General features: G+C 54.4%; 3 protein-coding genes across 6 annotated transcripts; 1 reads left to right on the top strand and 2 right to left on the bottom strand.

Moving 5' to 3' along the window:
• Window positions 1-2,147: 2,147 nt before the first annotated feature.
• LOC102695678 (phosphomannomutase 1) lies at window positions 2,148-13,051 on the top strand. The gene is made up of 8 exons (XM_069196349.1): window positions 2,148-2,560; window positions 5,075-5,192; window positions 6,131-6,207; window positions 6,683-6,774; window positions 7,118-7,217; window positions 7,776-7,851; window positions 10,975-11,090; window positions 11,757-13,051. Exons 1-8 carry the CDS (start codon window positions 2,477-2,479, stop codon window positions 11,943-11,945), a joined length of 852 nt encoding a protein of 283 aa, XP_069052450.1. The 5' UTR covers window positions 2,148-2,476; the 3' UTR covers window positions 11,946-13,051.
• Window positions 13,052-13,602: 551 nt separating this feature from the next.
• On the bottom strand, window positions 13,603-19,316 carry LOC102697244 (cold shock domain-containing protein C2). The gene is made up of 4 exons (XM_069196350.1): window positions 18,979-19,316; window positions 16,194-16,453; window positions 15,553-15,675; window positions 13,603-14,995 (listed from the first exon to the last, which is right to left on the bottom strand). Exons 2-4 carry the CDS (start codon window positions 16,370-16,372, stop codon window positions 14,833-14,835), a joined length of 465 nt encoding a protein of 154 aa, XP_069052451.1. The 5' UTR covers window positions 16,373-16,453; window positions 18,979-19,316; the 3' UTR covers window positions 13,603-14,832.
• Window positions 19,317-20,241: 925 nt separating this feature from the next.
• Window positions 20,242-25,179, bottom strand: polr3h (polymerase (RNA) III (DNA directed) polypeptide H). 4 transcript variants are annotated; one of them, XM_069196692.1, is made up of 8 exons: window positions 25,044-25,179; window positions 24,684-24,766; window positions 23,947-24,147; window positions 23,331-23,427; window positions 22,774-22,860; window positions 22,300-22,363; window positions 21,791-22,013; window positions 20,242-20,753 (listed from the first exon to the last, which is right to left on the bottom strand). In XM_069196692.1, the coding sequence occupies exons 3-8, from the start codon at window positions 24,055-24,057 to the stop codon at window positions 20,700-20,702; spliced, it is 636 nt and encodes a 211-aa protein (XP_069052793.1). In that variant the 5' UTR covers window positions 24,058-24,147; window positions 24,684-24,766; window positions 25,044-25,179; the 3' UTR covers window positions 20,242-20,699. The 4 variants fall into 4 exon arrangements, with proteins under 4 accessions (XP_069052793.1, XP_069052792.1, XP_069052795.1 ...); XM_069196691.1 differs by having other exon boundaries at window positions 24,684-25,179; XM_069196694.1 differs by having other exon boundaries at window positions 21,791-22,006; window positions 24,684-25,179.
• Between the last annotated feature and the right edge of the window lie 1,004 nt (window positions 25,180-26,183).

The following is a 26,183-nucleotide window of genomic DNA, read 5'->3' as shown; positions in this document are numbered from 1 at the left end:
GACGGGGACACTACACTGTAAAAAAAGGCGCTGTCCTCAGATGTAAAACCGAGGTCCTGACTCTCTGTGGTCATTAAACATCCCAGGGTGTTTCTAGAAAAGAGTAGGGGTGTTACCCCAGTGTCCTGGCCACATTTGTGCAGACATACTGACCAGTTCTCCAGGACCAGGACTGGTCAGCCTTGCTGCAGACACACTGACTGGGCCTCCAGGACCGGGACTGGACAGCCCTGCTGCAGACTCACTGACCAGTTCTCCAGGACCAGGACTGGACAGCCCTGCTGCAGACACACTGACCAGTTCTCCAGGACCAGGACTGGTCAGCCTTGCTGCAGACACACTGACTGGGCCTCCAGGACCGGGACTGGACAGCCCTGCTGCAGACACACTGACCAGTTCTCCAGGACCAGGACTGGACAGCCCTGCTGCAGACACACTGACCAGTTCTCCAGGACCAGGACTGGACAGCCCTGCTGCAGACACACTGGCTGACCCTCCAGGACCAGGACTGGACAGCCCTGCTGCAGACACACTGACCAGTTCTCCAGGACCAGGACTGGACAGCCCTGCTGCAGACACACTGACTGACCCCTCCAGGACCAGGACTGCACAGCCCTGCTGCAGACACACTGACCCCTCCAGGGTCCAGGGCTGATCGCGTTATCGACGGTAAGTGCTCAGGTTTACTCTAGTCCTCGGATGGGACTCTGTTCTTAAGGCTAAAGTGGCCCCTAGTGGAGAAACCTTGAAATACACGTAACAACTTACAATAACTAAATAGTACCAACAGACACCACTTGCATTGAATTACTGTGACGGCATCGAAACCCATCGAAACTTTGAGAGCCTGCGTGCCGATACTGTTACCATTATTAAGTGTAATTATTATTAATCACCTAGGTCTTAGATGTTACAGTGGTTGTTGTCGTCGACGAAGCTTATCTGGACACCCCACTCACAGAGCTGTACAGGTCATGGGGATCCCCTCCACCCCCACCAGTGTGTACCCCACCTGGATGATGCTCCAGTCCGCTCCCCACACAGTGGGGAGGAGAGCAGAGTGATAAAGCCAGTTCAGAGAGGGGGGTTATTAGGAGGACATGACTGGTAAAGGCCAAGTTGGTACATTGGCCGGGACACTGTGGTTACACCCCAACTCGTGTCGAGAAATGCCCTGGGATTTTTAATGACGACAGAGAGTCAGGACCTCGGTTTTATGTCTCATCAGAAGGACGGCGCCTTTTTACAGTGTAGTGTCCCCGTCACTATACTGGGGCATCAGGACCCACACAGACCGCAGGGTGAGCGCCCCCTGCTGGCCCCACTCACACCTCTCCCAGCAGCAGCCTCAGTTGATTCCAGGAGTCTCCCCTCCAGGTCCTGGCCAGGCTCACCCTGCTGGGCTCCAGTGGGGCTGCCGGCTGGGGGCTGCTGGGTGACGGAGCTGTTGGGTAACAGACTTTATTTTATATGGCGTCTTTAAAAGTGGCTTCTCAAAGGCTCTCTGAAAACACAGTTACAATTCGGGACTGGAACACAGCAGGAGAGCAGAGCGATGATAGGAAAGCCCTTCTGCAGAAGTGGGTCCGGGGTCCGGGTTTAAAAGCGCTCGGGGAGGGGGGCTCCCCGATACCCTGAGGGATCAATTCCAGAGCTCTGGGGGCCCAGGCACCTGTCACACACCGCGGAGCACCGGGGACGGGGGCGGACAGGTTTCGCACACGGTCTGCTCTGCGTCGCGCATGTCTTGCATCCGAGTGGCCTAACGCAGTCACCCCAAACAGCAGCGCCACAGCGTCGGGGACCCGAGCGGCCGCTGTGCGCGACATAACAACACTTCGCTGCTGCCGTCGAGGGGAAGGTCTGGGCAGCGGCGTGCCCGCAAGCCAGGACAGGCAGCGTGGGGGGAAACCGAGCCGGAGCCGAGGCGTTTCCCGGCTCGGGCATGGAAGACGAGAGAGCCACCAGCGCGCAAGAGGTCTGACTGCCCCCCCAGCGCCTCGCAGTCTCTGGGTGAAAGGTCATCACTCCCTGTTCTGGCTCTGCGGCGGCTACGTGTGTCTCCCCGCGTGTTCCGAGCTGCCCGGCCCCCCTCCCCACGTGACCCCGCCTCCCTGCCTCCCATTGGCGGAGCCGGCCGCCCCCTCGAGCCGCCAGTCCTGACGAGCTCGGGCCGAAAGAGCCCCCGGCGGCCGCATTCACCTCGCGGGCTGCTGGCGGGGTGCAGGAGCCTCGTTAACGGGGCTCGTTGGATTCAGAACAAAAATAGGTGTGGGTGTGTTTGTCAGCTCACACGCCACCGCCCTGTCATTTCTTAAACGTCCCGCAAGGGAGCAGCTGCTGTCGCGTTGTTTTCTTTCATTTCAAGGGACATAACTACAGCCTGCCGTGGTATTTCTTTTTTAAAAAGTTTTTTTTTTTGTTGTTGTTGTTGTCGTTATGAGTGCATTTTAACTCTCCTATTTAAGGAATCAGGATGGAAGAAGACAGCCGTCTCCCCCCGGGCAGGAAGGTTCTGTGCTTGTTCGACGTGGACGGGACACTGACAGCGGCCAGAGAAGTAGGTGGTTCTGCTCCTGCCGGTCTTGCCCAGTCGGGATGATAACGCGGTATCGGCCGGTGGCCCGGCGGCGGCTGTCTCCGCCGACAGCGTGCGCTCGCTGCTCGGTAACAATATTTACAACCCGCCCGCACTGCGGCGGTGGGCTCTGTCGTGCGTGTCCGTGTCCGTCCGTGTCAGAGTCGGCACGGTCGCCACCAGCACCGCAATGCATGGCTTGATCTCCAAGAATGTTGTTGCTGTTATTGCATCTGTGACCTCTCTGTTATACTAGCGACGGCAGTCCTGCAATAACATCACAGTGTAACTAATGTGACGGGCGGTGATAACTCATAACCCCCTGACTGAAGATCGCACAGCTTCAGTCGTGTGTTTGGAGACAGACTAATTCTGTACTTAAAAACGGAACGTTCTCGTAATCGAAGCAGTTATGGTCTTCGTGTCTTTCGTGGCAGTGAAATAGTTTGCATTTTATTTACTTTCTTGTCGTTGATTCTTTTCCGTGTTTGTGATGTGGGTGCTGTGTATCTGTGTTCAGACACGACACGACCCCCTTGAACTCGAGGTGGCGCGTCTCAAGGAAGGGGGGGTTCTGCCCTGTCAGTAAACCCTGGGGTCACTCGAGGTTGATGCTTCTGATGGCGTTTTAATCCGTCCCTGTCACGAGCGGAATGTCGGCCCAGTCTCGCGGAACACGGCGTCCCGAGCGCCAGATGCTCGAGGCGGCGCGACCCCGGGCTGGCACGCGCCCCTGTGCCCCCGGGACAACAGGACAGGACGGGACGGGACGAGACCCGTCCAAAATAGCTCGCCAGTCCCCCGACCCCGGGGACCTGGCAGTTAAAAGTAGTTGCATTTGCCAAACAGGCTGGGGATCTTCAAGTAAAAGTTCGATTCTGTTCTGTCGCCGTGGTGTAGAATCTGTTCTCTTTTGTCAGTCAGGTCTGATCTCCGGGACTGAGTTGCTTAAAACTACAAATGTTGAAACGGTGTCGTTGATCATGAGTCTGGAATAAGCTTGTTTTTTTCCTATCTTGCCTAATGTGATCTAAGTTTTATCTCACCTGGGATAAGTTACTGGACAGAGGCAGCGGTATCACTCTGTCACGCAAAAAGCCCTCGCCGTGGTCAGTCCACGGGAAGGTCGGGTCTAGGGTAGTTATTGATTACCCGGGTCAGCCTGTTAGTGAAGAAAGCGGGGATTATCGTACTATCGAAGCCGATTAGACAGGCGAACATGATAGATAGATAATACTTTATTAATCCCGTAGGGAAATTGATGTGTTACAGCAGTCCAGCCCAAGACAAGCAAAACAGACATCAGAATAGTTATAAAACAAAAGACAAACAAAATAAATACACAGGTGTGTGCAAAATGTGCTGATCATAGTCACTGTAAAAACAATAAAATATGTGCAAAATGTGCATAGGTTTATACAGACTGATTGTCCAAAAAGTACAATGGAGTAAACAAGCTAAACATGTTAGCAAGTCTTGGTTTCTGTTGTTACGATAGTTACAGCACCAGACTGCGTCGCCTTTGCCAGGGAATTTTAAACGAGCCCGTTTAGTCTCTCGGTCAACACCAGTAACTACACACAGCAGGCGTGCAGACGCAGGTTGCGCAAGGTTTCTGGTCTGGTGAATTCACGGGGGTTCGGTGGCTCGGAGAACTTTCGTGTTACCGGGGTTGGGAAACGATGATAAGAAGTTCTCCTGCAATGACGTCTTTCCTCTCGGCGCCGCAGGCGGCTCTGCCGGGTCTTTCCACACGCAGTGCCGAGCGAGTCGGACATGCGCCCTCCGGCGCGACCTCGCCTCTTGGCGATCTAGCTGCCGGGAATCTGGTCAGCTGCTGGATTAGTGTTCCCAGGGCCGGGCCGTTAGTAAGCCGGTCAGTCGAGGGATCGGTGAGCGTTTCAGCCTGTGCGGACATCCTCACATCCGAACCGTCCTGCACCCCCCCAGAACCCCCCTACTTCGTCCTGGAGCCACCTCGTCTCCAGCCCTTCAGACATCACAGGCGTCTGGGGTCAGGGGGTTAAAGGTCACTCTGGCCTTGATGAGTCAATCCTGGCGGGGCTCTGGCCGCGTGTGATTGTTTATCAGTCAGTCTGTTGGGGGCGTGTCCGAGACAATGGGATTGCCAATGCCACGCCCCTCCCCTCGTGTGAGATGACCTCTGACCCCACTGTTTACAGTCTCGGCATGCTGTCAGACTGTCCTGACTCACCCGGCTGCCATCACACCGCCCAGAGACAGCCCAGAGTGTTGTTAGTGCCTACAATAAAAATAGGGGAGAGAGCCCTGTCACACCACCCTGTTCTCCCTGCTCGCTGGCCATTAAGAAACGCTCCAGTTTGGCACATCATGACGACACTGTCCTTCCAGCTGGCAGCTGATGCCAACAGGAGCAAAGTGAAGGTCCGACTTCTCTGGAGCTGTCCGGGTCAAGTCCCCAGCTCCGGGGATTCGAACCCGCACTCCTCAAACTCTTCTCCTCTCCCCGTGCAGAAGATCGACCCGGAGCTCGACGCCTTCTTCCAGGAGCTGCGGCAGAGGGTGAAGATAGGAGTGGTGGGCGGATCCGACTACTCCAAAATCGCCGAGCAGCTCGGGGAGGGAGACGAGGGTACGGCAGCACCTCTTTCGGGGAGGGGGTCTCGTCATGGGCAGTGTCCCCTCTTCCTGCAAACCCACATGCAGAATGAGCCCCTACAGCCCAGAGATCACAGCCAGGGTCCCAGTCCAGGATGAGCCCCTACAGCCTGGAGATCACAGCCAGGGTCCCAGTCCAGGATGAGCCCCTACAGCCCAGAGATCACAGCCAGGGTCCCAGTACAGGATGAGCCCCTACAGCCTGGAGATCACAGCCAGGGTCCCAGTACAGGATGAGCCCCTACAGCCTGGAGATCACAGCCAGGGTCCCAGTCCAGGATGAGCCCCTACAGCCTGGAGATCACAGCCAGGGTCCCAGTCCAGGATGAGCCCCTACTGCCAGGGTCTCAGTCCAGGATGAGCCCATGACCCATTCCATACAGACGTGCCCCCTGTTCTTAGTTTCCTGTAGTATCCACTAGCGTCCTGTGGTTTGTGCCCAGCCCAGTGGGATGACTTTGTCAGTGTCCTTGGGGATTATGAATACTTGCAGCAGATCCACAGGCAGTGGCAGAGACACTGGGACACTGCTGGGAGATTAGAGGGAGATGACTCAGACGGCCAGTAAGCCGTGGTTAGAGGCAGATCGCTGCGCTGACATTGTCCATCGGATTTGCTTGCTGGGATTTTAAGGAGGGGAAATGCGTTGTGCACGAGCTGTCTGGAATAAGGAAGACACAGCAGGAAGATACGGCCAAATCAAGAGCATAGTGGGGTGGTAGGGCACCAGGACAGCAAACTGGGGTTCTGTCTGTCCTGCACAGGGACAGAGGAAAGGGCCCTTTTCTCTGGAGCAGAGGGGAGCGACCGTCTCGTTAGCTGGGGAGTTCCTTCCTTGAGCAAAGAGCTGTTGTTGGAGGTTGTCCTCCGATCACTGTGCCCCCTGACCTCTTGCCCTCTGCTCTCTTTCAGTCATCCACAAGTTCGACTACGTGTTTGCGGAGAACGGCACGGTCCAGTACAAGGATGGGAAGCTCATCTCCAAGCAGGTGTGGGCCTGGGCTGATGGGAAGAGTGGGGTGGAGGTCACCTGCCATATCTGCCATTGATTGGCTTGGTCTGTATTTCAAAGAGCTGCCACCCCTCGGCAGCCAATGGGATCTGGGGTTTTATCATTTCGTTCATTTAGTTTAAAGGTCAATTTTCAGTTTTCTTTTTTTGTTTTTGTATCTTTTTATCTGAAGTTGTTTTTTTCTGTCTGGTGGAATGGTTTTTCGTTTATTGTTGTCTGTCCGCTGGGCGAGGGGAGGAGTCATTTCTCCTAAGGTTGAGTATTTCATCAATGTATGATGTTTCATACCTTAAAACATCTGCCTTCTGTTTGGTTTCGGAGTACTGCAGCATTACAGAGTTTTTGTTTCATTTCCTGGGTGCTTCCTGTTCCTGTGGTCGTGCGTTTCGGGGTTCATGGGAGTTGTAGTTCTTTTCTCCATGTTCTCAGCGCTTCCTTGTTTCCTGTCCCAGGCCATTCAGAACCAGCTGGGGGAAGAGCTCCTGCAGGACCTCATTAACTTCTGCTTGCGCTACATGGGGCTGCTCAAGCTGCCCAAGAAGAGGTGAGGCTGGAGATCTCTCTGTACGTCCTAGAAACTTGGTGTGCCATCAGGCCCCCACTTCCAAAAATCCTGCAGGTGGCAGCCGGCTGTAGTACCTGTCCAGACAGCCTGTATTAACTCCTGTGACCCTCTCCCTGTGTGTGCAGTGTCCAGTCAGCCAGTCCATCTGCTTCTCTCTCTCAGCCTACATGTAACACTGTGGTACAAAGTATGAGGTGACCATATGGCTCCCTGCTCAGTGGTGCACTCGAAGCAGGGTGGGGTGATGAAGCTGCACTTAATTCTGCACTGTGGTGGATTTAAATTAAGTATTCTGTCCTCTTCCTCCTCCTCCTCCTCTCAGGGGAACCTTCATAGAATTCCGCAACGGAACGATCAACATCTCTCCCATCGGCCGGAGCTGCACCCCGGAGGAGCGGATCGAGTTCTCGGAGATCGACAAGGTGAGAGCGCGAGGGTGGTTACACATCAGAGGAGGTCCCTTGGAGAGTCAGTACCCAATGAATCCCCGGATCCCAGCCAGCTGTGTCTTGAGAGAAGCCAGAGTATTGGCTTCAGCATCATGGCTGGGCATCCTGCTCCACACTCCCACCTCTCTTAGTGTAAAGAATTGTGGAGAATCTTTTCTTTTCCTGCGTGAAACCTGAGTATAGGTTTCAACAGCTTTCGGCCCTTCGGGTTTTGAATAAAATCTTAAGTTTTAACCCTTAAAAAAGGGTTATTTTATAATTTAATGGAAGGGGGCATCACAGGAAGGGGTTGAATACTTCTGCAGGGCGCTATACACAAGAGCATGCGTTAAACTTGAACAAGTCCATACTGGACGGGTTGTTTCCAGCCGTGGGAAGGCCGTGTAAGTCAGTGTGTATTCATATCGGATCAGGGTGAAACTGAGCGCGGATGAGAACAGTAGGGAGGTCAGGGTCAGAGGTCAGAGGTCATTTGCTGCAGCCTTCCCTGCTGGTGACCGATCTGCTCTTTGTCTCCCCCCCCCCCCACAGAGAGAGAAGATCAGGGAGAAGTTTGTGGCCACCCTGCAGAAGGAGTTTGCTGGGAAGGGGCTGCGTTTCACCAGGGGTGAGTCACCGAGGAAACCGCCGAGCGACAGCCGGTCGCGTGGAAAATCACCACCGACCCCCCCCCCTCAACCTCGCTCTTCGCTCCACTTTCAGCTTTCTGGGTTTTGCAAGAGAAAGAGCAAAATATCGCAGCTCGTTAGCTAACGAGCCATAAAACGCGTTAGCGATCTGTGCTGGGGCAGGCAGTTTTCTCTGTGAGTGTTTGCTTAGCGACTCTCTCTCCTCGGTCCAGCCTCGGGGGCCTCAGGGTGCTATTTTCTCCCTGGGGGGGGGACCAGCAGGGGGGGAGCCCCCAGGCTCCATTAAACTACAAGCTGATCCCGCAGACTGATATCTCCTCCTGGCCCCACCCCCCCAGTCTCAAGGTTAATGAGCTGACAGCGCTGGACTTTCTGAATAACTAACCTGATGGCTGACTGTCTCAACAACTGGCTTTATCACCGACAAAACCTACTCACCAGTTCTCCTTCCTCGTTAATGACTGACCTCAATCATTAACATATACAGAAAATCTACTCAAAAGTGAGCGAGGAGCTGAATAACTGAATCATCTCATGACTATCTTGTTTTAGCTCCATCACTCACTGACTAACTGATTCCTTCTCTGGAATTTTCAAGCAGTCCCAAGGAACTGGAATAGCAGGGGAAATGTCTGAGGGTCACACAGGGCTTAGTGCGTGAGACTGGGGCAGCAGGGGAAGTATTTGAGGGTTGCACTGTGCTTTTGTGCGTGAGACTGGGGCAGGGGGGGGAGTGTTTGAGGGTCACACAAGGCCTTAGTGTATGAGACTGGGGCAGTGGGGGAAGTGTTTGATGGTCGCACAAGGCTTCAGTGCATGAGACTGTGGCAGTGGGGGAAGTGTTTGATGGTTGCACAAGGCTTCAGTGTATGAGACTGTGGCAGTGGGGGAAGTGTTTGAGGGTCACACAAGGCCTTAGTGTATGAGACTGGGGCAGTGGGGGAAGTGTTTGAGGGTCACACAAGGCCTTAGTGTATGAGACTGGGGCAGTGGGGGAAGTGTTTGATGGTTGCACAAGGCTTCAGTGTATGAGACTGTGGCAGTGGGGGAAGTGTTTGAGGGTCACACAAGGCCTTAGTGTATGAGACTGGGGCAGTGGGGGAAGTGTTTGAGGGTCACACAAGGCCTTAGTGTATGAGACTGGGGCAGTGGGGGAAGTGTTTGATGGTTGCACAAGGCTTCAGTGTATGAGACTGTGGCAGTGGGGGAAGTGTTTGAGGGTCACACAAGGCCTTAGTGTATGAGACTGTGGCAGTGGGGGAAGTGTTTGAGGGTCACACAAGGCCTTAGTGTATGAGACTGGGGCAGTGGGGGAAGTGTTTGATGGTCGCACAAGGCTTCAGTGCATGAGACTGGGGCAGTGGGGGAAGTGTTTGATGGTTGCACAAGGCCTTAGTGTATGAGACTGGGGCAGTGGGGGAAGTGTTTGAGGGTCACACAAGGCCTTAGTGTATGAGACTGGGGCAGTGGGGGAAGTGTTTGAGGGTCACACAAGGCCTTAGTGTATGAGACTGGGGCAGTGGGGGAAGTGTTTGAGGGTCACACAAGGCCTTAGTGTATGAGACTGGGGCAGTGGGGGAAGTGTTTGAGGGTCACACAAGGCCTTAGTGTATGAGACTGGGGCAGTGGGGGAAGTGTTTGATGGTTGCACAGGGCTTTAGTGCCATTAACTCCACACTTGCACTGCAATGCTCTCCTGCCTCTTCCCATGTTCCCTTGCAGCCTACAATAAATCTCAACAATGACATTCAGTAAAGGGAAGAGATAAAGGCAGGTCTTAAGCTGTTTTTCTCAGTCAATGATTATACCAGGAGTTTAGATAACCCAGAGAAGATTAACTCCAGCACAACAAAGGGCTTGAGTGACTGGTGATATTGATCATGTGGCCACATCAATAGTTCAGACACTGAAGTGTGTGTTTACGTGACACAGTGTGTGTTTACACGAGGCAGTGTGTAAAGAGGCAGTGTGTGTCAATGTGAGGCAGTGTGTGTGTCAATGTGCCGCAGTGTGTGTGTGTGAGGCAGTGTGTGTGTGTGTGACGCAGTGTGTGTGTCAATGTGACGCAGTGTGTGTGTCAATGTGAGGCAGTGTGTGTGTGTGTGACGCAGTGTGTGTGTCAATGTGACGCAGTGTGTGTGTCAATGTGAGGCAGTGTGTGTCAATGTGAGGCAGTGTGTGTGTCAATGTGAGGCAGTGTGTGTCAATGTGAGGCAGTGTGTGTCAATGTGAGGCAGTGTGTGTCAATGTGACGCAGTGTGTGTGTCTGTGAGGCAGTGTGTGTCAATGTGACGCAGTGTGTGTGTGCGTCAGGGTGCAGACTGTTCCTCAGCTGACAGGCTGCTCTGTCACGTAGCGCACTGCAGCCTGGGAGCTGCTTTGTTTTTGCACTCGTGTCCTGTGGGGGGAGGGCAGGGGGTGTGTGACCACGGCCGTTCTGATTGGATACAGCGCTGGTGTGTCTTGAGATGTCTTTAACCCTTTGTGTCCCTTAAGTAAGAAAGATGATGATAATAATAATAATAATTGCTTATACTTATATAGCGCTTTTCTGGACACTCCATTCAAAGTGCTTTACAGGTAATGGGGATCCCCTCCACCACCACCAGTGTGCAGGATCCACCTGGCACTGGGGGCACCAGGAGAGGGTTAAACTATTACAGTAGGGGTCATCACGACAAATCATAAGAGCTGATGGCGTGGGCCGGTGCCGTGCTCCTACCCGAGGCTGGGAGATCTTGAAATATCAGCCTGAAAGAACTCATTCGAAACTGTAACCTGCCTGCATTGCACTTCCTGTCTGGCAAATCTGTCCCAAGGCTGTACGAAACAAAAGAGGCCTTGTGCTGCCGTGCGCCAACAGATCTCCAGCACCCCCGTCCCCAGAAGGAAGAAACGACGTCAGGCCGCGCTTTCGCAGCCCGTCGTCATGAAGCGGTTCGGGGATTTTCTGGCGCTCGGTTTCGAGGGGTCCGTGTGCGCGTACAGTGGCCGAGACCGGGCCGGTCCGCAGACGCGCCGGGGACCAGCTTCTGGACGGAGCTCGCCGCTGCCCCCTGCGGGCGGCTGGTGGTAACGCGCGCGGTGTGCTCCCGCTGCAGGTGGGCTGATCAGCTTCGACGTGTTCCCCGAGGGCTGGGACAAGAGGCTGTGTCTGGACGTGCTGGAGCGGGAGGGGCTGGAGGCCATCTACTTCTTCGGCAACGAGACCTCGCCGGTACAGCGGGAGGGAGAGGGGGGACGGGGAAGAGAGGGATAGAGGGAGGGAGAGGGAGGAAGGAGAATTAGAGGACAGGAAAAGTGAGGGGTGTGGGAGGGAGAGGGAGGGGGGTTGGAAAGGAGAGGGATATAGCAGGAAGAGACTGGGAAGGAGAGGGATATAGCAGGGCGAGAGAGGGAAGGAGAGGGATATAGAAAGGGAGAGAGAGGGAAGGAGAGGGATATAGCAGGGAGAGAGAGGGAAGGAGAGGGATATAGCAGGGAGAGAGTGGGGATATAGCAGGGAGAGAGAGGGAAGGAGAGGGATATAGCAGGAAGAGAGAGGGAAGGAGAGGGATATAGCAGGGAGAGAGGGAAGGAGAGGGAAGGAGAGGGATATAGCAGGGAGAGAGGGAAGAGAGAGGGAAGGAGAGGGATATAGTAGGAAGAGAGAGGGAAGGAGAGGGATATAGCAGGGAGAGAGAGGGAAGGAGAGGGATATGGCAGGGAGAGAGAGGGAAGGAGAGGTATATAGTAGGAAGAGGGGATAAAAGATCTTTGCATCAGTTACTCGTGAGTGTTGTGTAGTCTGTGACTGTAGCAGAAGGAGCCGGGTGGTTCGGGGTTCGAGCTGGCACTGTGCCAGCTGTCCCCCTGTCTGAAACCCGCCTCTTCTCTTCCGCAGGGGGGCAACGATTATGAGATTTTCAACGACCCGCGGACCATCGGCTTCACCGTGTACTCCCCCACGGACACGGCGCGGCTCTGCAGGGAGCTGTTCTTCAGCACCCCCCCCGCCGCCCCCCCGGCTGGGACCGGCGTCGGGGGCCGCGAGGGAGCGTGGCGATTTTACCACCCCCACGGGGAAACGTAAAACACGGACAGCTACCGGTATTAATAATTAACATAATATTAATACACCCTGGGGCAGCAAAGGGAGCACTGGAGCTTTACCTGTCAGAAACTAAAATGTAGAACTTACTCTGGGAAAACTGGGACCACAAGGGACCGTCTACATTTTACCAGTCGATGCGGGGGAAACCACAGGTCTTGTCCATTTTTTTTTTGCGAAAAGACGAGGTGGATTTTATGATGAATTATTTTAATTTTATCTGTCCAGCGGAGACCATGACTGAGGGCCTGAGTTTCAGTGCCCAGATCTTCCTGACGTCCCACCTCGTGGTGCGTCCTGTGTCTTGTGTGTCAGAGTGTAAGGTCTCATGGGATGTCTTATGTATCACAGTGTCCCCTTGTAAGGTCTCTTGGGATGTCCTGTATGTCACGGTGTCCTCCGTCTTGTGGGATGTCCTGGGTGGCAGCGTTTTGCACTGGAGTGTCTGGAATAGCAGTGAGGTGAATGATAACCCTGTTGAGGAGTGGGAGGGAGAGAGGGGGACTGGCTTATGTTGTCCACGCCAGCACAGTTTCGCGGCGTCGACCGGCGGAGAACATGCCACACCGTTTCTCCAACGTGCGCGCGTCGGTTCACGGACCCCGCGACGCGGGCTGAAGGATGGTTTCGCCTCTCTGTCGCCGCAGAAGAGCGTACGAGTGGGAGATTCTTCCACAGGCCCTGGCCATGAAGGCTCGACTCAACATGACCACCATCACCACCATCGGCCTCCTCCTCCGCCTTTCCCCCCTCGGCATATCGCTCATTTCAGACACTCCGTTACCATATCCTCCCCGTTGATTGTGCACGGGCCGAAGTCCGCGGTAATCGGCTTATTCGACACTTTAATTGTTGAGCTAGCTCCAGAGGGGAACAGTAAGACACCGACGATGTTAAATGAACTTGACAAACCCCGCCTACTGAAATGTGTTTTGCACGATTGTCTCACCCACTCCCTAACCCTGTCATGAGTACTGTGAAGATGTTTGTATTGCGAAAGATTAGGTGTCTAAGATGTATTAACTGTTAAAACCTCAGTGAAGTGGAAGATGTTATTGTCCTTGTCTGTAATAAATGGCTTAGCTGTTTCTTAACGACTTTTCTGTGCGGACTAGTGCGGGCGGGAGTCTTGTGTTGCCTCGGACAGGTCTGGGAAGGACAGGCAGTCGCCCTGTCCGTCTGAACCGTACAAAGACGGGGATCAGGGCTGCCAAAATGTCCTCTGGGATCAGAGACACACGGAACCAGTAAGCCTTCTCGACAGCTCTTAGTGTTCGTTTCATTGCAGAAGCGAGGAATAATCCCCGAGATATGCTTCCACGCTACTTCAAACCAGACCTGATAAAAAGATCGCGTTGTGAGTGAGCTTCTTCATGCTCCTACTAATTCGATGATCTGTTGTGTTGAACAGCGTTTTGAAGCACTTGGCAGATGGGTTATTATTGTGTCCTTATTGAACACTGAAACTCTTCCGCTATCAGACCTGCCCGCTGGGAAGACCATGCACCTGCAGTAGTTCTCCCTGCTGTACGGAGGCATATACAACAGAGGGACAGCAGACATGATAGATGGGCAGAGAAGGTACAAATAAAAAGGTATCGGATATGAACCCAAAACAAAAATCGCATGACAACCGATGTGGCAGCTGAAGCCTTTTACTGAATTGACACAAAACTGTGCAGCATCATTTTCTGTAATATCAGAATCATGACATAAAGCCAGTCACAGTGGTTTTACAAGAAAAAGTGCTTTAAGAAATGTTTTTAAAAAACCAAAGACGACAACAACAACAACAACAATAATCCCGATCAAGAATTTCAAAACATGACACACCTCTTCAACTCCAAACATGAGCGAAAGGCCAGGGAAATAAAACAAGACACAAATGTGTTAGAGGAGAGGAAAACTGCATACAGAGATCACATCTTGGCAGGTTCATGGCTGAACGTCAATGTCAAACAATCCCCATACAATTTTATTTTTGTAACTTAAAAACATTTTTTTCTACAATCTTGCTAAAGAAACAAAAAAGGACTTTCAATAAGGGGTTTGTACCCTGTTTAACACCAGTTATTTACATTAACAGAACCACTCAATTTCAAAACAAGGAAGAGATTTGCTAACGTACTGAAAGTGGACTACAATTCCCATAAGGCTAAGCCCTGCAGAGCCCTGTATGGTTCTCAGCAGTGCACCCTGCAGTGCACTGTAGGGGATGTAGTTCTTAAAATTCTACACTGGTTTCAGCACTGCATCATGGGAGCTGTAGTCAAATTGGCAGTAGTTCCCCCCAGTTGTGGAGGGGAGTGGTGCGATTCCGGACTACACCTCCCAGAGGACGACAGCCATTAAAGGACTGCGTACAATAAAGACAGCGACAACTCTGAATGCCAACGTACCAAAGGAAAAAAAATTAAGACATTCCAGCGACTGAAAACGAAACAGTTTTACAAAAATTGTTAAAAATTGCTGCTTTTTGTTTCACAGTAAAGATATGTGTTACTTCCTCACTCTTCCTCTCTCCCTCCCCTCGCTCTGCGATCGGGAGTGTCCCTTCCTGATCTTGGACTGGGCGTGTGTGTCAGCAGTCTCCCCTCCTGCTCAGCTCGCGTCCTCAACCAGCTCGTTATCGGCTTAATTGGACTAATTGATCAGCGCCTCCTGGATCTTCCGTAGAGAGACCCGGAGGGGACAGCCCCCCCACATCGCAGTGTCGCCCCCCCAACCCCCCGCTCCCATCTCCTTCCCAAACCCTCCTCTTCCTCGTCCTCCAGCCTTCCTCCCTGCGGCTTCCCCTCCCTCCCACTCTTCCTCATGCTGCTTACCCTCCTCCCGAACCCCTGTCCCTCCCCGCTGGCCCGACCGGCGCCTAGGAGCTGATGATCTGGCCCGACCAGGTCTCGTGCTTCGTCCCCGGGGCCAGGTGTGTGATGGCCACCTCCACCGCCTGGATCTTCTGGTTCTTGGGCGGGATGGGACACACCTTGTAGGTCACCTCGTCCCCCTCGATGGGCACGTACTCCCCCTCGATGCTGGGGGGGGGAACAGGAGTACACGTCAGCCGGGACAGGACACGGACCCAGAGACTAAAGCCCGGCTTGGGCTGAGACCTCCAGCCTCCCTCGCTGGCAGGCAGGCCCTGTTCTGTGTCCATAGAGCTGCGCCAAACAAGACCCCGCCACAAGAGGGCGCTGTTCACCGTGCCAGTCGCTGCAGTACTGTCAGTTCCCACTAGGGGGGGCTCTAATCTTTTAACACCCTGCTGTAGCGCTCAGGTGAAATGGCTCTCTCAGCATCGCATCACACACACAATCATTTCTACACTTATACAGTGCTCTTCTGGACACTCAGAGAGCTCTACAGGCAAAAGGGACTCTCCTGCAGCACCAACTGTCCTACCTGGACGATGCAGCAGCATCCAGAGTGCACCAGTACGCTCCCCGCCCACCAGCTCACACACCTATCCTCTCCATCAGCCCCCCTGTCTGCTGAAGCTCCAGCTCTCCCTCCGCTGGGAGTCACGGGGGCTGATGGGACTAGAGACCGGGGACAGACTTGCCCCAGTTCCTCGGTTCTCGCGGTCACTCACTCAGAGATGTGCACGAAGATGTCCTCGGCGCCATCCGAGGGGCGGATGTAGCCGTGACCCTGCGACCTGGAGAAGTTCTTGCAGACGCCTTTGTAGACGGGCCCCGCCGTGGCCCTGACCGTCCTGCAGGGGGCGATCAATCAGACAGGGATCAGCCACTCAACACACAGCACTGCAGTACAGCTGCACAATGCCTGACATAGACACAGTCTGACACAGGCAAGCATGACAGCTCTCCCTCTTGGTGCTGCCTCTCCTCTTTCCCTCTCTAATCCCTCTCTCTCCTCTTCCTATCCCTCTCTCCTCCCATCTAACTCCTTTCTCCATCCCTCTCTCTCCTCTCCCATTCCTTTCTCCTCTCCCATCCCTTTCTCCTATCCCATCCCTCTCTGTTCTCCCATTCCTCTCTCCCCCCCATCTCCCACCCCTCTCTCTTCTCCCATTCCTCTCTCCTCCCCTCTCCCATCCCTCTCTCTCCTCCTCTCTCCCATCCCATCCCTCTCTCTCCTCCCCTCTCCCATCCCTCTCTCTCCTCTCCCATCCCTCTCTCCTCTCCCATCCCTCTCTCCTCTCCCAGTCTCCTCCTCCTCTCCTCTCCGGTGAGTGCCGGAGCTGTGGGGGTATCGGGGCGCAGTACTCACGCGGAGTAGGTGCGGGTGCGCTTGGTGGGCAGGGGGCTGGGCAGCTCCCCGGGGGGGTGGGGCGGCCCCCTCTCCCACACGCGGCTGCCCTCCCGCAGGAAGGGGAAGGACAGGGAGAGGGGGGTGCGTGGGGAGCGCAGCGGGGCGGCCGGGGGCGACGGCAGGCCAGGGTCCGCCATCCTCTGCCCGCGGCTCGGTCTGTCTGCGGCCGCTGCTGCTGCTGCTGCTGCTGCTCTGCACTGCCCCCTGGTGACCGCGCCCTGCAGCGTCCAGACAGAGAGGTCAAGCACCGCCGACAAAACCCCGAACACCCGTCACAGGATGCAAAACCGAGAACGGGGGATCACCTTCCACCTTAGCCGGGTCTGCTGCTGCTTTCAGTAACACACCGGATGAGCGCGCGCCAAGTGTCGTGCCTCTTGCAAGGACAGGGGTGATGCTCCCACCCTCCCTGTAGCGCAGGACACTCAAGAGGAGTGACCCCTCCTGGACGCTGGCCTGGCAAGTGGCATGTCCCATGATTCTTGGCGGCTGTAAACTAGTGGCTGACCAGGCCTTTTCCTCAGTGTCCCCTCGCTACAGGGAAAGCAGGTCTATCGCCAATGTTCTTGCAAGGGGGCGTGACTGCCGCACACGTGCCTCTGGTGTACTACAGAAAGCAATAGCAGGCCTGGCTAATGTGTCAGTTCAAGACAGGGTTTGCGGGAACTCGCTGGAAGATGAAATCTGATGACTGAAGCGGACTGATCTGCTTGTTCTGCTTTGTTGTGGTGGGGCGTTATGTGTGTGTCTGATATATATATATACGAATTCTGAGCAGCTCTTATTCACACTGGCTGGTCTTCCTCAGCACGCTTCGGAGCGCCAACAGCAACAGGCGCGAGGAGACGATGGCGACCTCTCACGCTTTTCACTGTCTGATCTCCTCTTGCGGCCCGAAAACCACAGCAGGTTAGTTCCTAATTACCTGGATCACACCAGCCCACGAAACCCATCTGCCGCAAGACGATATATAATAAGGACGATTAATTAACCCACACCTGCCTGCCCCTCAGCACCCGGGGCCGAGACAGACACCGAGGGCTGCCCCCCGAGCTTGTAGCTCCTGTCCTGCTTGCAGAGAGCTGCTCCTTTCACCCACTCCCGTCCTCCTCCCGTCTGAAGATCCGTTCCCCCCGACTGTCTGTGTGCTTCCTGGTCAGGAATCCGAGCACACGCACACACACGGTGGGGGGGGCGAAGATGACCCCCTCAAGGGTTCAGGGAAGTGCATTCAAAACCGAGAACAGGAGGCAGGTCTTTACACAGAGGGTGGTGGGGGTGGGGAACAAGCAGCCCCGGCCACGGGGTTGAGGCCGAAAGAGCCGGACGAGATCCCGGGCTCCGTTTATTTACAAACTGGCCCACGGGTCTGCCAGAACCGCGGGGGTGCTGTCAGCCGCCTGCCGTGCCCCGTCTCGTGATCCCACGGGGAAGTGAAATCGAAAGTGCGATCGAGAGGAACAGAGAGGGTGGGGAGGGGGACCGGCTCTCTCCGAGACACCGAGCATGATCGAGGGGCTGAGAGAGTCCCTTGGGTCTGTGGCCGCTCTGAGCTGGCTGCAGTTTTACACAGCCCCCCCCCACACACACACACACACACACACACACTGGAGGGGCTGTCCGGTGTCGACAGCAGAGACCCTGAGCAGACAGCCCAGTGGGATAAAGACAGCGGATTCACAGGCTTTTGCTGGTAATGATTCTGGAAACAGAACACCTGCCGCCTGGGGAAAAAAAAAACAGCAACACACCTGCTTCATATTTGCTGTACCTCTCGGCAGAGGTGACCGATCCCCAGGGGGGAAATGTGGAAAATGTCCGGACACCGGCCCCGTCAACCAGCACTGACGTCACAGGAGCGGGCACGGGGCTCGAGTCTCTGACGTCACAATACACGGAGCGGCCGGCCGAGCCGTGAGGTCACTCGGCCGGAAACCTTCGTGCACCGTGATGAATGACGACCAGAGCCCATTCCGATAGAGGTCGTCTGGTCAGAGCATCTGAGCTCTCCAATCGGGACAGCGATGCCAGTCTCTGGCGCTGTCCGAGGGGTCAGCTATATCCGAGGAATGACGGTCAGTTAAGCCGCCGTCACTTGACCAGAGGTCAAAGGGCGTCCCCACTGTCCGGAGAAAATGAGACTGTTTTTTTTTTTCCCCCACGTCGAGAAGAGACCAAGTGCCCAGCGGTCAGGCTGCTCGCCCATTGTCTCAGCCCTTTCCCCCACTCGGGTCTGTAAACGCGAGAGCTTCCCCCTGCGTGGGCAGGACACGGTGCTCCTCGGCGGCCCTGCGGGTCAGCCCGGGCAGGGCAGGGGAGCCGCGCTCTGCAGCTGTCTGGGGGCAGTAGCGACAGCGGGGTCCCGGTGGGGCAAACGGCCCCGCGCCGGTGCAACACGACAGCCCCACGGCAGCTCCGGTCACAAACACGAGTGAGCTCGACGGGCCCCTCCAGACCAGCACCATCCGCCCAGACCGTGAAACATCCTGGTTCCAGAACATTCCGCCGGAATCAGGGCGACTGTCGGTCAATAACGCCGCCGAGCTCCAGACCAGAGGGAAGGGAGCACACCGAAAATCTCGCACGCAGAATTAAAAAAAACAAACAAACAAAAAAAACCACAACCGACCCGTCTCCTCGGACCGCTTGTGAAATTGCAGTCGCCGGGAGAAGGACCGGTGTATAAACACGATCGCAGCGGCGGGCGATAATTACCGCGACGCTCAGTGGTTGCAGCTCTTACCGTGAATAAACCGAGCCCGCTGTTCTCCGCTCAGGGGTGCCGGGGTGCTCGGCCCGCTTCACGGTCGTCCACACGCCGATTCCAAAAGCCCGCACCGGTTCCGGTTCCGAGAAGGCGATGGGCAGCCGAGTGGGTGTGAGCGCGTCTGCGAGCCGTGAGTGTGAGTGTGTGTGTGAGAGAGAGAGGAGACACGGAGCGCCGTCAATGAACGCAGCGGGGGCGGTTTATTTACAAGGCAAGACGGTCCGCCGGCAGCCGAGCCTCCCGGCGCCGCCCACCGCTGCTCGCAACGCTCCGGCAACCGACTGCGGACCGGAACCGGAACCGCCTCCTGGGATTCTGACAGGAGAGCCGGGGTGGGCGTCACCCTAACCCCCCCACGGCTCGCTGACACCCCCACAGCGTGACAGCCGTACCCCCGTCCGCGCTCAGCCTGGCGCTTGCACGACACCCTCATTTATCAGTTCCTGACGAGAGTGGGGTGTCAGGCGCAGTGAGGGAGACCCGGGATGAGGACGTCAAGTGTCACCCCAAGATTACTCACCACCCTACCCCCCCACCCAAAGCCCTGGGGCGCCCCAGTCCCTCAGGGTTCAGAGGTCACCATGTTTCTCGGGGCTGGCCGTGATCGGTCACACTGATCCGTTCAGAGATCTGGGGGAGCATCGGAGTCGCCCTCAGTCTCGTGTGCCAGCGATCTGCTAACTGCACAGCTGGCTTCATCCATCAACTTCACACAGCTGTTGCAGTTGTTGACATCCTACTAGACCAGCTGGACGTGGGCTCCCCAGGACCAGGGCTGGAGACCCCCGATTGAGGGTGCTTGTTACAGACAAGGGGAGACCATCTGACCCCTCTGGCTGTTAGTAGTTAATTGGTCCAGGGATCTCAACCAGCTTTTTCTTGAAAGAATCGGGGTATAGGCTTCATTAACACCGCAGAGTAGCTTGTTCCACACTCCCACCACCCTTTGTGTAAACTGCCTTCTTGTTCTTAGTACAGTTCCTTATAGTTTCCACGTGTCCCAGCTTTTACTGACAAACAGATAAGATCCTGGGCTCGCCTGTCGCCTATCGAACAGGCCTGATGGGGCGAATGACCTCCCAGCTGTTCTTGCGTTCTGATTTCTTTCAAGAGCTGAACACGCTCATGCAATTCTAATAAACCCCACCCTCATTCGGGGGACCCTGTTGGTGACCCAGAAGAAACAAACGGGGTGCTCCTCGACCGAAACTGGGAGCTGCGACAAAAAATACATCCCTCTTCATTGCTCTCCAGCTCGTTTATTGTTTCAGCACCCAAAGCAACAGTTCATCACAGGCTGCAGAGATCTGAAGCTCTGCCGCTGAAGAGCTCTTTTAAGGGATTTCTAAACTAGACATTCTTGTCGATTACAGCAACAGCGCCATTTACAGACGAGCCGAGCTGCTTGCTGTTGACTCTTCTCACCACCAGGGGGCGGCAGTGTCCCACGCAGTCGCAGCAGCTCAGTCCAGAGTTTAATCAGAGTCCCTCAGCTCCGCCAGGCTGAGCTCTTCCTGTCCGGCTGTACTTGCTGCATACCTGCGCTGCGGTCTCACGACTGCTCAGTGCCGCCCAAGGCACTCTGGTCATTACAGAGACAGCCAGGTAAAACACACACACACAGACTGATCGGGTGTGAGCTCTGCCAGGGGTATAGTCTCTGAGTCTCCACCCCTCCACCCTGCACGTCTGTGACTCTAGTTGTTGCTCCACCAGGACAGCAGACCCAGGCCCGGCTCGCTGATCGACCCCTGGAACACGGAGAGGACAGGAAATAAAGAAAAACAACCCTGACATACAAGGATAGAGGGATAGAGTGCATCCCACACACTCACAGCACACCCCGGGTATACAGACCATATACACACACACACAGCACACCCCGGGTATACAGACCATATACACACACACTGCACACCTGGGGTATACAGACCATATACACACACACTGCACACCTGGGGTATACAGACCATATACACACACTCGCTGCACACCTGGGGTATACAGACCATATACACACACACACTGCACACCTGAGGTATACAGACCATATACACACACACTGCACACCTGGGGTATACAGACCATATACACACACTCGCTGCACACCTGGGGTATACAGACCATATACACACACTCGTTGCACACCTGGGGTATACAGACCATATACACACACTCGCTGCACACCTGGGGTATACAGACCATATACACACACTCGCTGCACACCTGGGGTATACAGACCATATACACACACTCGCTGCACACCTGGGGTATACAGACCATATACACACACTCGCTGCACACCTGGGGTATACAGACCATATACACACACACTGCACACCTGGAGTATACAGACCATATACACACACACACACTGCACACCTGGGGTATACAGACCATATACACACACTCACTGCACACCCGGGGTATACAGACACACACACACACACTGCACACCTGGGGTATACAGATACGCACTGCTTGTGTATACAGCATCAATAATGTACAGTAACTGACTGGAGCTGGCCAGCCTTGCTGTTGAAGCCAATATCTTGTGGATGGATTTTGAGACCCTGCGGTCAGGACAGGAGGCGCCTCTTTACACAAAGGGTAGTGGGAGTGGGGAACAAGCTGCCCAGTCGTCGTCTTCCAGGGAGGCGCTGGGCGATCCTCAGCTCAGTCAGCCGTGAGCGCTGGGACGAGCCTGAGGGGCTGACTGGCTCCCCCGGTGTGTGTCCGAGCGTCAGTGTGTCCGGCCCCCCGGCCCCCCGGCCCCGCCCACACTCACGATCAGGGTGTAGGGCGCCTCCTTCTTCTGGCCGCCCTCGTCCGCGGCGGTGGTGGCGGCGCCGGGGGCTTCGGTCGGCGCGGTGACGGGGCCGCTGGGGGACGTGTCCACGAAGACCTCGTCCACGACCCGGAAGCGGACGTCCTCCCCCTGGTCCATGTAGAGGTCGTGGGCGCCCTCGTCCGTCTCGTACTCCCACACCCACACCTGCTCGGCCTCGTCGCTGGACAGGTCAAGGAACACAGGCTGGACAGGAGTACGCCCAGCCCTGCACACACACACAAGCACACACACACTCTCACAGCCCTGCACACCGCAACACACACACACACGCACAAAAACACAGTGCAATGCACACTATAGGCCCAAAGGGACAGAACACACATGTCCCTCTCCCCTGTCATTGAGTGCGGTCAGATTCACAACCCCACACTGTCCACTCTCTCTCCCACACCTCACCACCCCACACTGTCCACTCTCTCAGTAAGACACGAGTGCTAGCAGGATACAATTTTGCCGGCTGCTGCAGGGACTCTGGGGGGATAACGATGTCATCAAAGAACCCCAGAGTGACTGAAACACAGGGAGAGACAGCAGGGGGTTAAAACACATGATAACCACACCGCAGTGACCACACACCGCACTGACACAGACACATCGCACTGACACAGAGGGCTTTCCATAGACACACTTTTCTGCATTTGATGCATTTCTGCATTTATTCGGCTTGTTTTAAACTGACAATTTACAGGGATTCGTGTTCTCTTTCTTCTTTTTTTCAGCATGGAATAAACCTATTACTTGTTCCTTTGCAGCCTACGCATGCTGACGCAGCTACCCACCTGAATTTGCAGGGATGTAGACTGACAGAGAGGTGATACAGACAGGCAGCTAAGTCTTGGCTGACAGACAAGAGACAGAGTCAGAAGGACAGACAATCAGACAGACAGGCAGGCAGAGAGACAGACAGGCACCTCCCTCACCGTGCACACCCTCCTGGCTACAGTACTTTATCTTCCCGATCAAGATCTCGTCCAGGAACGGCTTGAAGACCACGTACCTGAAATGGACTGACAGCGGGACAGACAGACAGTCAGCCAGCCAGCAGGAACAGAACAAGCACCACAGCCCACAGCTGACCAAACCAGACCTTTTCATCAGTGTAACAGTAAATACCTTCCCCCCGACTTCCCCCCACACTGTTGACATCCCAGCATGGATCAGGTCCCAGAAAACACTGAAATCACCCTCCGGCAGAGACTTCTGCTTCTGCTCCTACAAGCTCATCACAGTCTTTCCCTGCTACAATGTCTTACAAACACAAGCCCAGCAGCCCTGAGGAACAGAGTCCCTGGTCCTGGAGATAAAGGTTGCATTTCAAATATTAAAACAACATTTATGTCTGGACTGAGCTGGGAAGGGATTGAAATATCAGCACAGGCTCCGACGAGAGACTAAGAGACAGATTGCCAAGTATTATTGATCATGAGGCAGCTTCTGCCCTCGAAGGTCCTACTGCAGATCAGGAGAGTTTTCTCACCTTTAGTGTGGGACGCCCCATCACCTGGGAAGATGTAGGAGTCCTCCAGCTTGGTGATGTCGTACAGACAGACACACAGGCCAACGTTGTACACCACCTGCATCAGAGAAGGTGAGGGGGTGTGGCCACTTTATTAGGAACAGTTAGCAAACGAAGATGATCACACTCTGTCTCAGGCTCAGTCCAGCGCCAGTGTACTGCAGCACGTGGGCAGCGAGCACGTCTGTATGATCGCCTCTCCTCCAGGCTTAGTGCATTAGTAATGTACTGTGTTATGTCAACTGTGAGGGTGCAGGGGTGCGGCCATTTTATTAGGAACAGCTAGGAAATGAAAATGTTTGCACTCTTTCTCTCTTAGGCTCAGTGTAGTGGCAGCACACTACAGTACGTGGGCAGTGAGTGGATCTGCATCACTGCCTCTCCTTCAGGGTCATGCACTGGTAATGCACTGTGGTGTGTCAGCAGAGAGGGTGAGGGGGTGTGGCCACTTTATTAAGAACAGTGAGTAAATGAAGATGTCCGTATTCTCTCTGTCAGTGCAGGCTCTGAGAGGGTCGGTATCTTCGTCTCTGTGTGTCAGGAGAGGAGGCACGTCCTCGCTCCGTCTCGCTCCCACCTTGTTGGCCAGCTTCTTGTTCAGCTCCTCCGCGATGGCGTCGTTCAGCTGCCGCTGGAACTGCCAGGGCGGGATCCTCACGGTGTCCACCATCTCCACCACCACGAACATCCCGGCTCCAGCGCACGGTCCGATACGGGGGAGAGCTCCTGCGCAGGACGGGCGCAGACCAGCCGCCGACAGCCCCGGGCCCCTGCCCTCCTGCCACGGCACGCAGGACATCTCATCACACACGCCCCAGCTCACGCGGGCTGCAGCGCTTTTCGACACGCGTGTAAATGTGCCAGACTGTGCCCCCCCCCGCTGTACCAGGGCTCAGCACTCTTCAAAACATCACACGGCGACCGGCCGAGCCCTGGGCTAGCTCAGCTCGCTCAGCGGTCATGCAAGAGGTTGCTGGTCAAGTCCTGCACAAGCCGCCGACTTAATAACAAACCTTAAAATCTCCAGTTACAGACCGAAAACACAAAAGTGAAACAAAACGATGTGCAACTGGTCCGAGCGTTAGTTCAGCAAGACATCTGACGGGACACACAGGCGTTAAAGGTAACGCTGAGGCACAGTCCGAAATCTAAAAGCTTTTTACTCACATTAACCATTCACTGTGTTGCAGAACACAAATATTCTAAATGGCATATACTGTATATGCATGTGGTATACAGATAATGTCCTGACAGTATGTACTATACTTGAAAGAGTTCAGTGACAAAAGAGATCACAGTTCTTCCAGTTCTTACCCTGTTGCACAGGCTGGACAGGTTGAGGAACAGTAGCTCTTGAGTCTTGTCCGAAGGTGGTGTCCAAACGTGTTAAGAAGCCTCTTAAGAGATCAATAACCTCCTGATTACCAGACGAGAAAACGTGGGGCTTCGCTTCGGTTACCTTCGTTGTCCGCAGTCAGAAAGTCGAATTTATTCTACAACGTGATTCGATACTTAACTAACCTTTTATATCCTTCCTGGTAGCTCAAAACCAACGTCCGAACAGGAACGTTTACACTAGTAATGACAAAACGCTAACGATGATAAACTGAGTGAAAAAAATCACTACCGCACTTGTTTCAGGAAAAAGCAATGAAGGTTAAAACTCATTTTTACCTGCTCGCTGTTACAGAGTTGTCTCGGATTACACAATATAACGCCGAATCCTACAAGTGCGGTATAATCACATTTTCCGTTTAACCAACACTGAGCTACTGCACACACGCCAGTTTCTGTCGGTACACAACCCGGCCTGTCGTCACACGCAGTCGTCTTTACGACGCGCTTGCTACACTTTACGGCAAGAGGTGATTGGTAGGACGTGATAAATAACTGGAACTGCTGATCTTCTCTGCTGTTAGTGGGTCATGTTCTGCGTAGGGCTTTGTGAAAGACTTTGCAGTAATGCATGGTGTACCGCTCTTGTTTACCGTATGTGTGTATATACGGGGGGAATGATTGATGTTAGCTTTTATAGGAGCCACTCGCTGGCTGCGCTGTCCACACAGCCTCCTGAACCTGAAGCACGTCTAACTGTTCTCTGACCCCACAGGATCGCATGGGAGCCGACAGGGGCTCCTGTCCATTTATCTACTGCGCCTCCTAGACCAGGAGACGTACAGTACATAAATAACTGTAGTCCGTTGTCAGAGAACATCACGCGCATTACTGTTTCGGCAGAACACACCATGAGATCATGATGATGAAACGAAGCAATCCAGGCCAGTACCACCAGCTGGGTGTCATTCACTGACGTGGCCCACTGGGCTTTGAACTGGACACTGGTCTGACAGTCTGTACAGAGATGCTGTGAAAAATCTCTTTGGTAAAAGTAGGGGTGTTAATCCTGGTGTCCTGACTACTGCTCAAAACAGGATAATCCCAGGACACCGTCAGTAAGAGGAAACCTGCAGGAATAGCTGATTTTATTCTGAAAACAGAATCACTCCAGATGAACATAGGAGAAGGCCAATGAGCTTATGCGATTTGGAAGGTTATTGGTTACACCAGAGCTCATTTGCAGTCTGCCGTCACCAAGGACTGTAAACACTTACCGACTCCATTTCAAAGTGTTTTAGAATCTATTGTTCACTTGGTGTAACAGCAGTGTTCTTACAACGTGAACAAGAGGTCAAGTAAATTCATCTTTAAGGCGTCTTGATTTCAGACTGTTAGGCCACAAAATATGTAACTTTGGAAAGGGCAAGTGGACTTCCTAGAGGCACTGGATATAGCAAAAACTTTTGAGTTGTGCCT

Source organism: Lepisosteus oculatus, chromosome 12 (genome assembly GCF_040954835.1).
Source record: "Lepisosteus oculatus isolate fLepOcu1 chromosome 12, fLepOcu1.hap2, whole genome shotgun sequence".
Classification (NCBI taxonomy): domain Eukaryota; kingdom Metazoa; phylum Chordata; class Actinopteri; order Semionotiformes; family Lepisosteidae; genus Lepisosteus; species Lepisosteus oculatus.
This window is presented reverse-complemented; position numbering and strand designations above follow the sequence as displayed.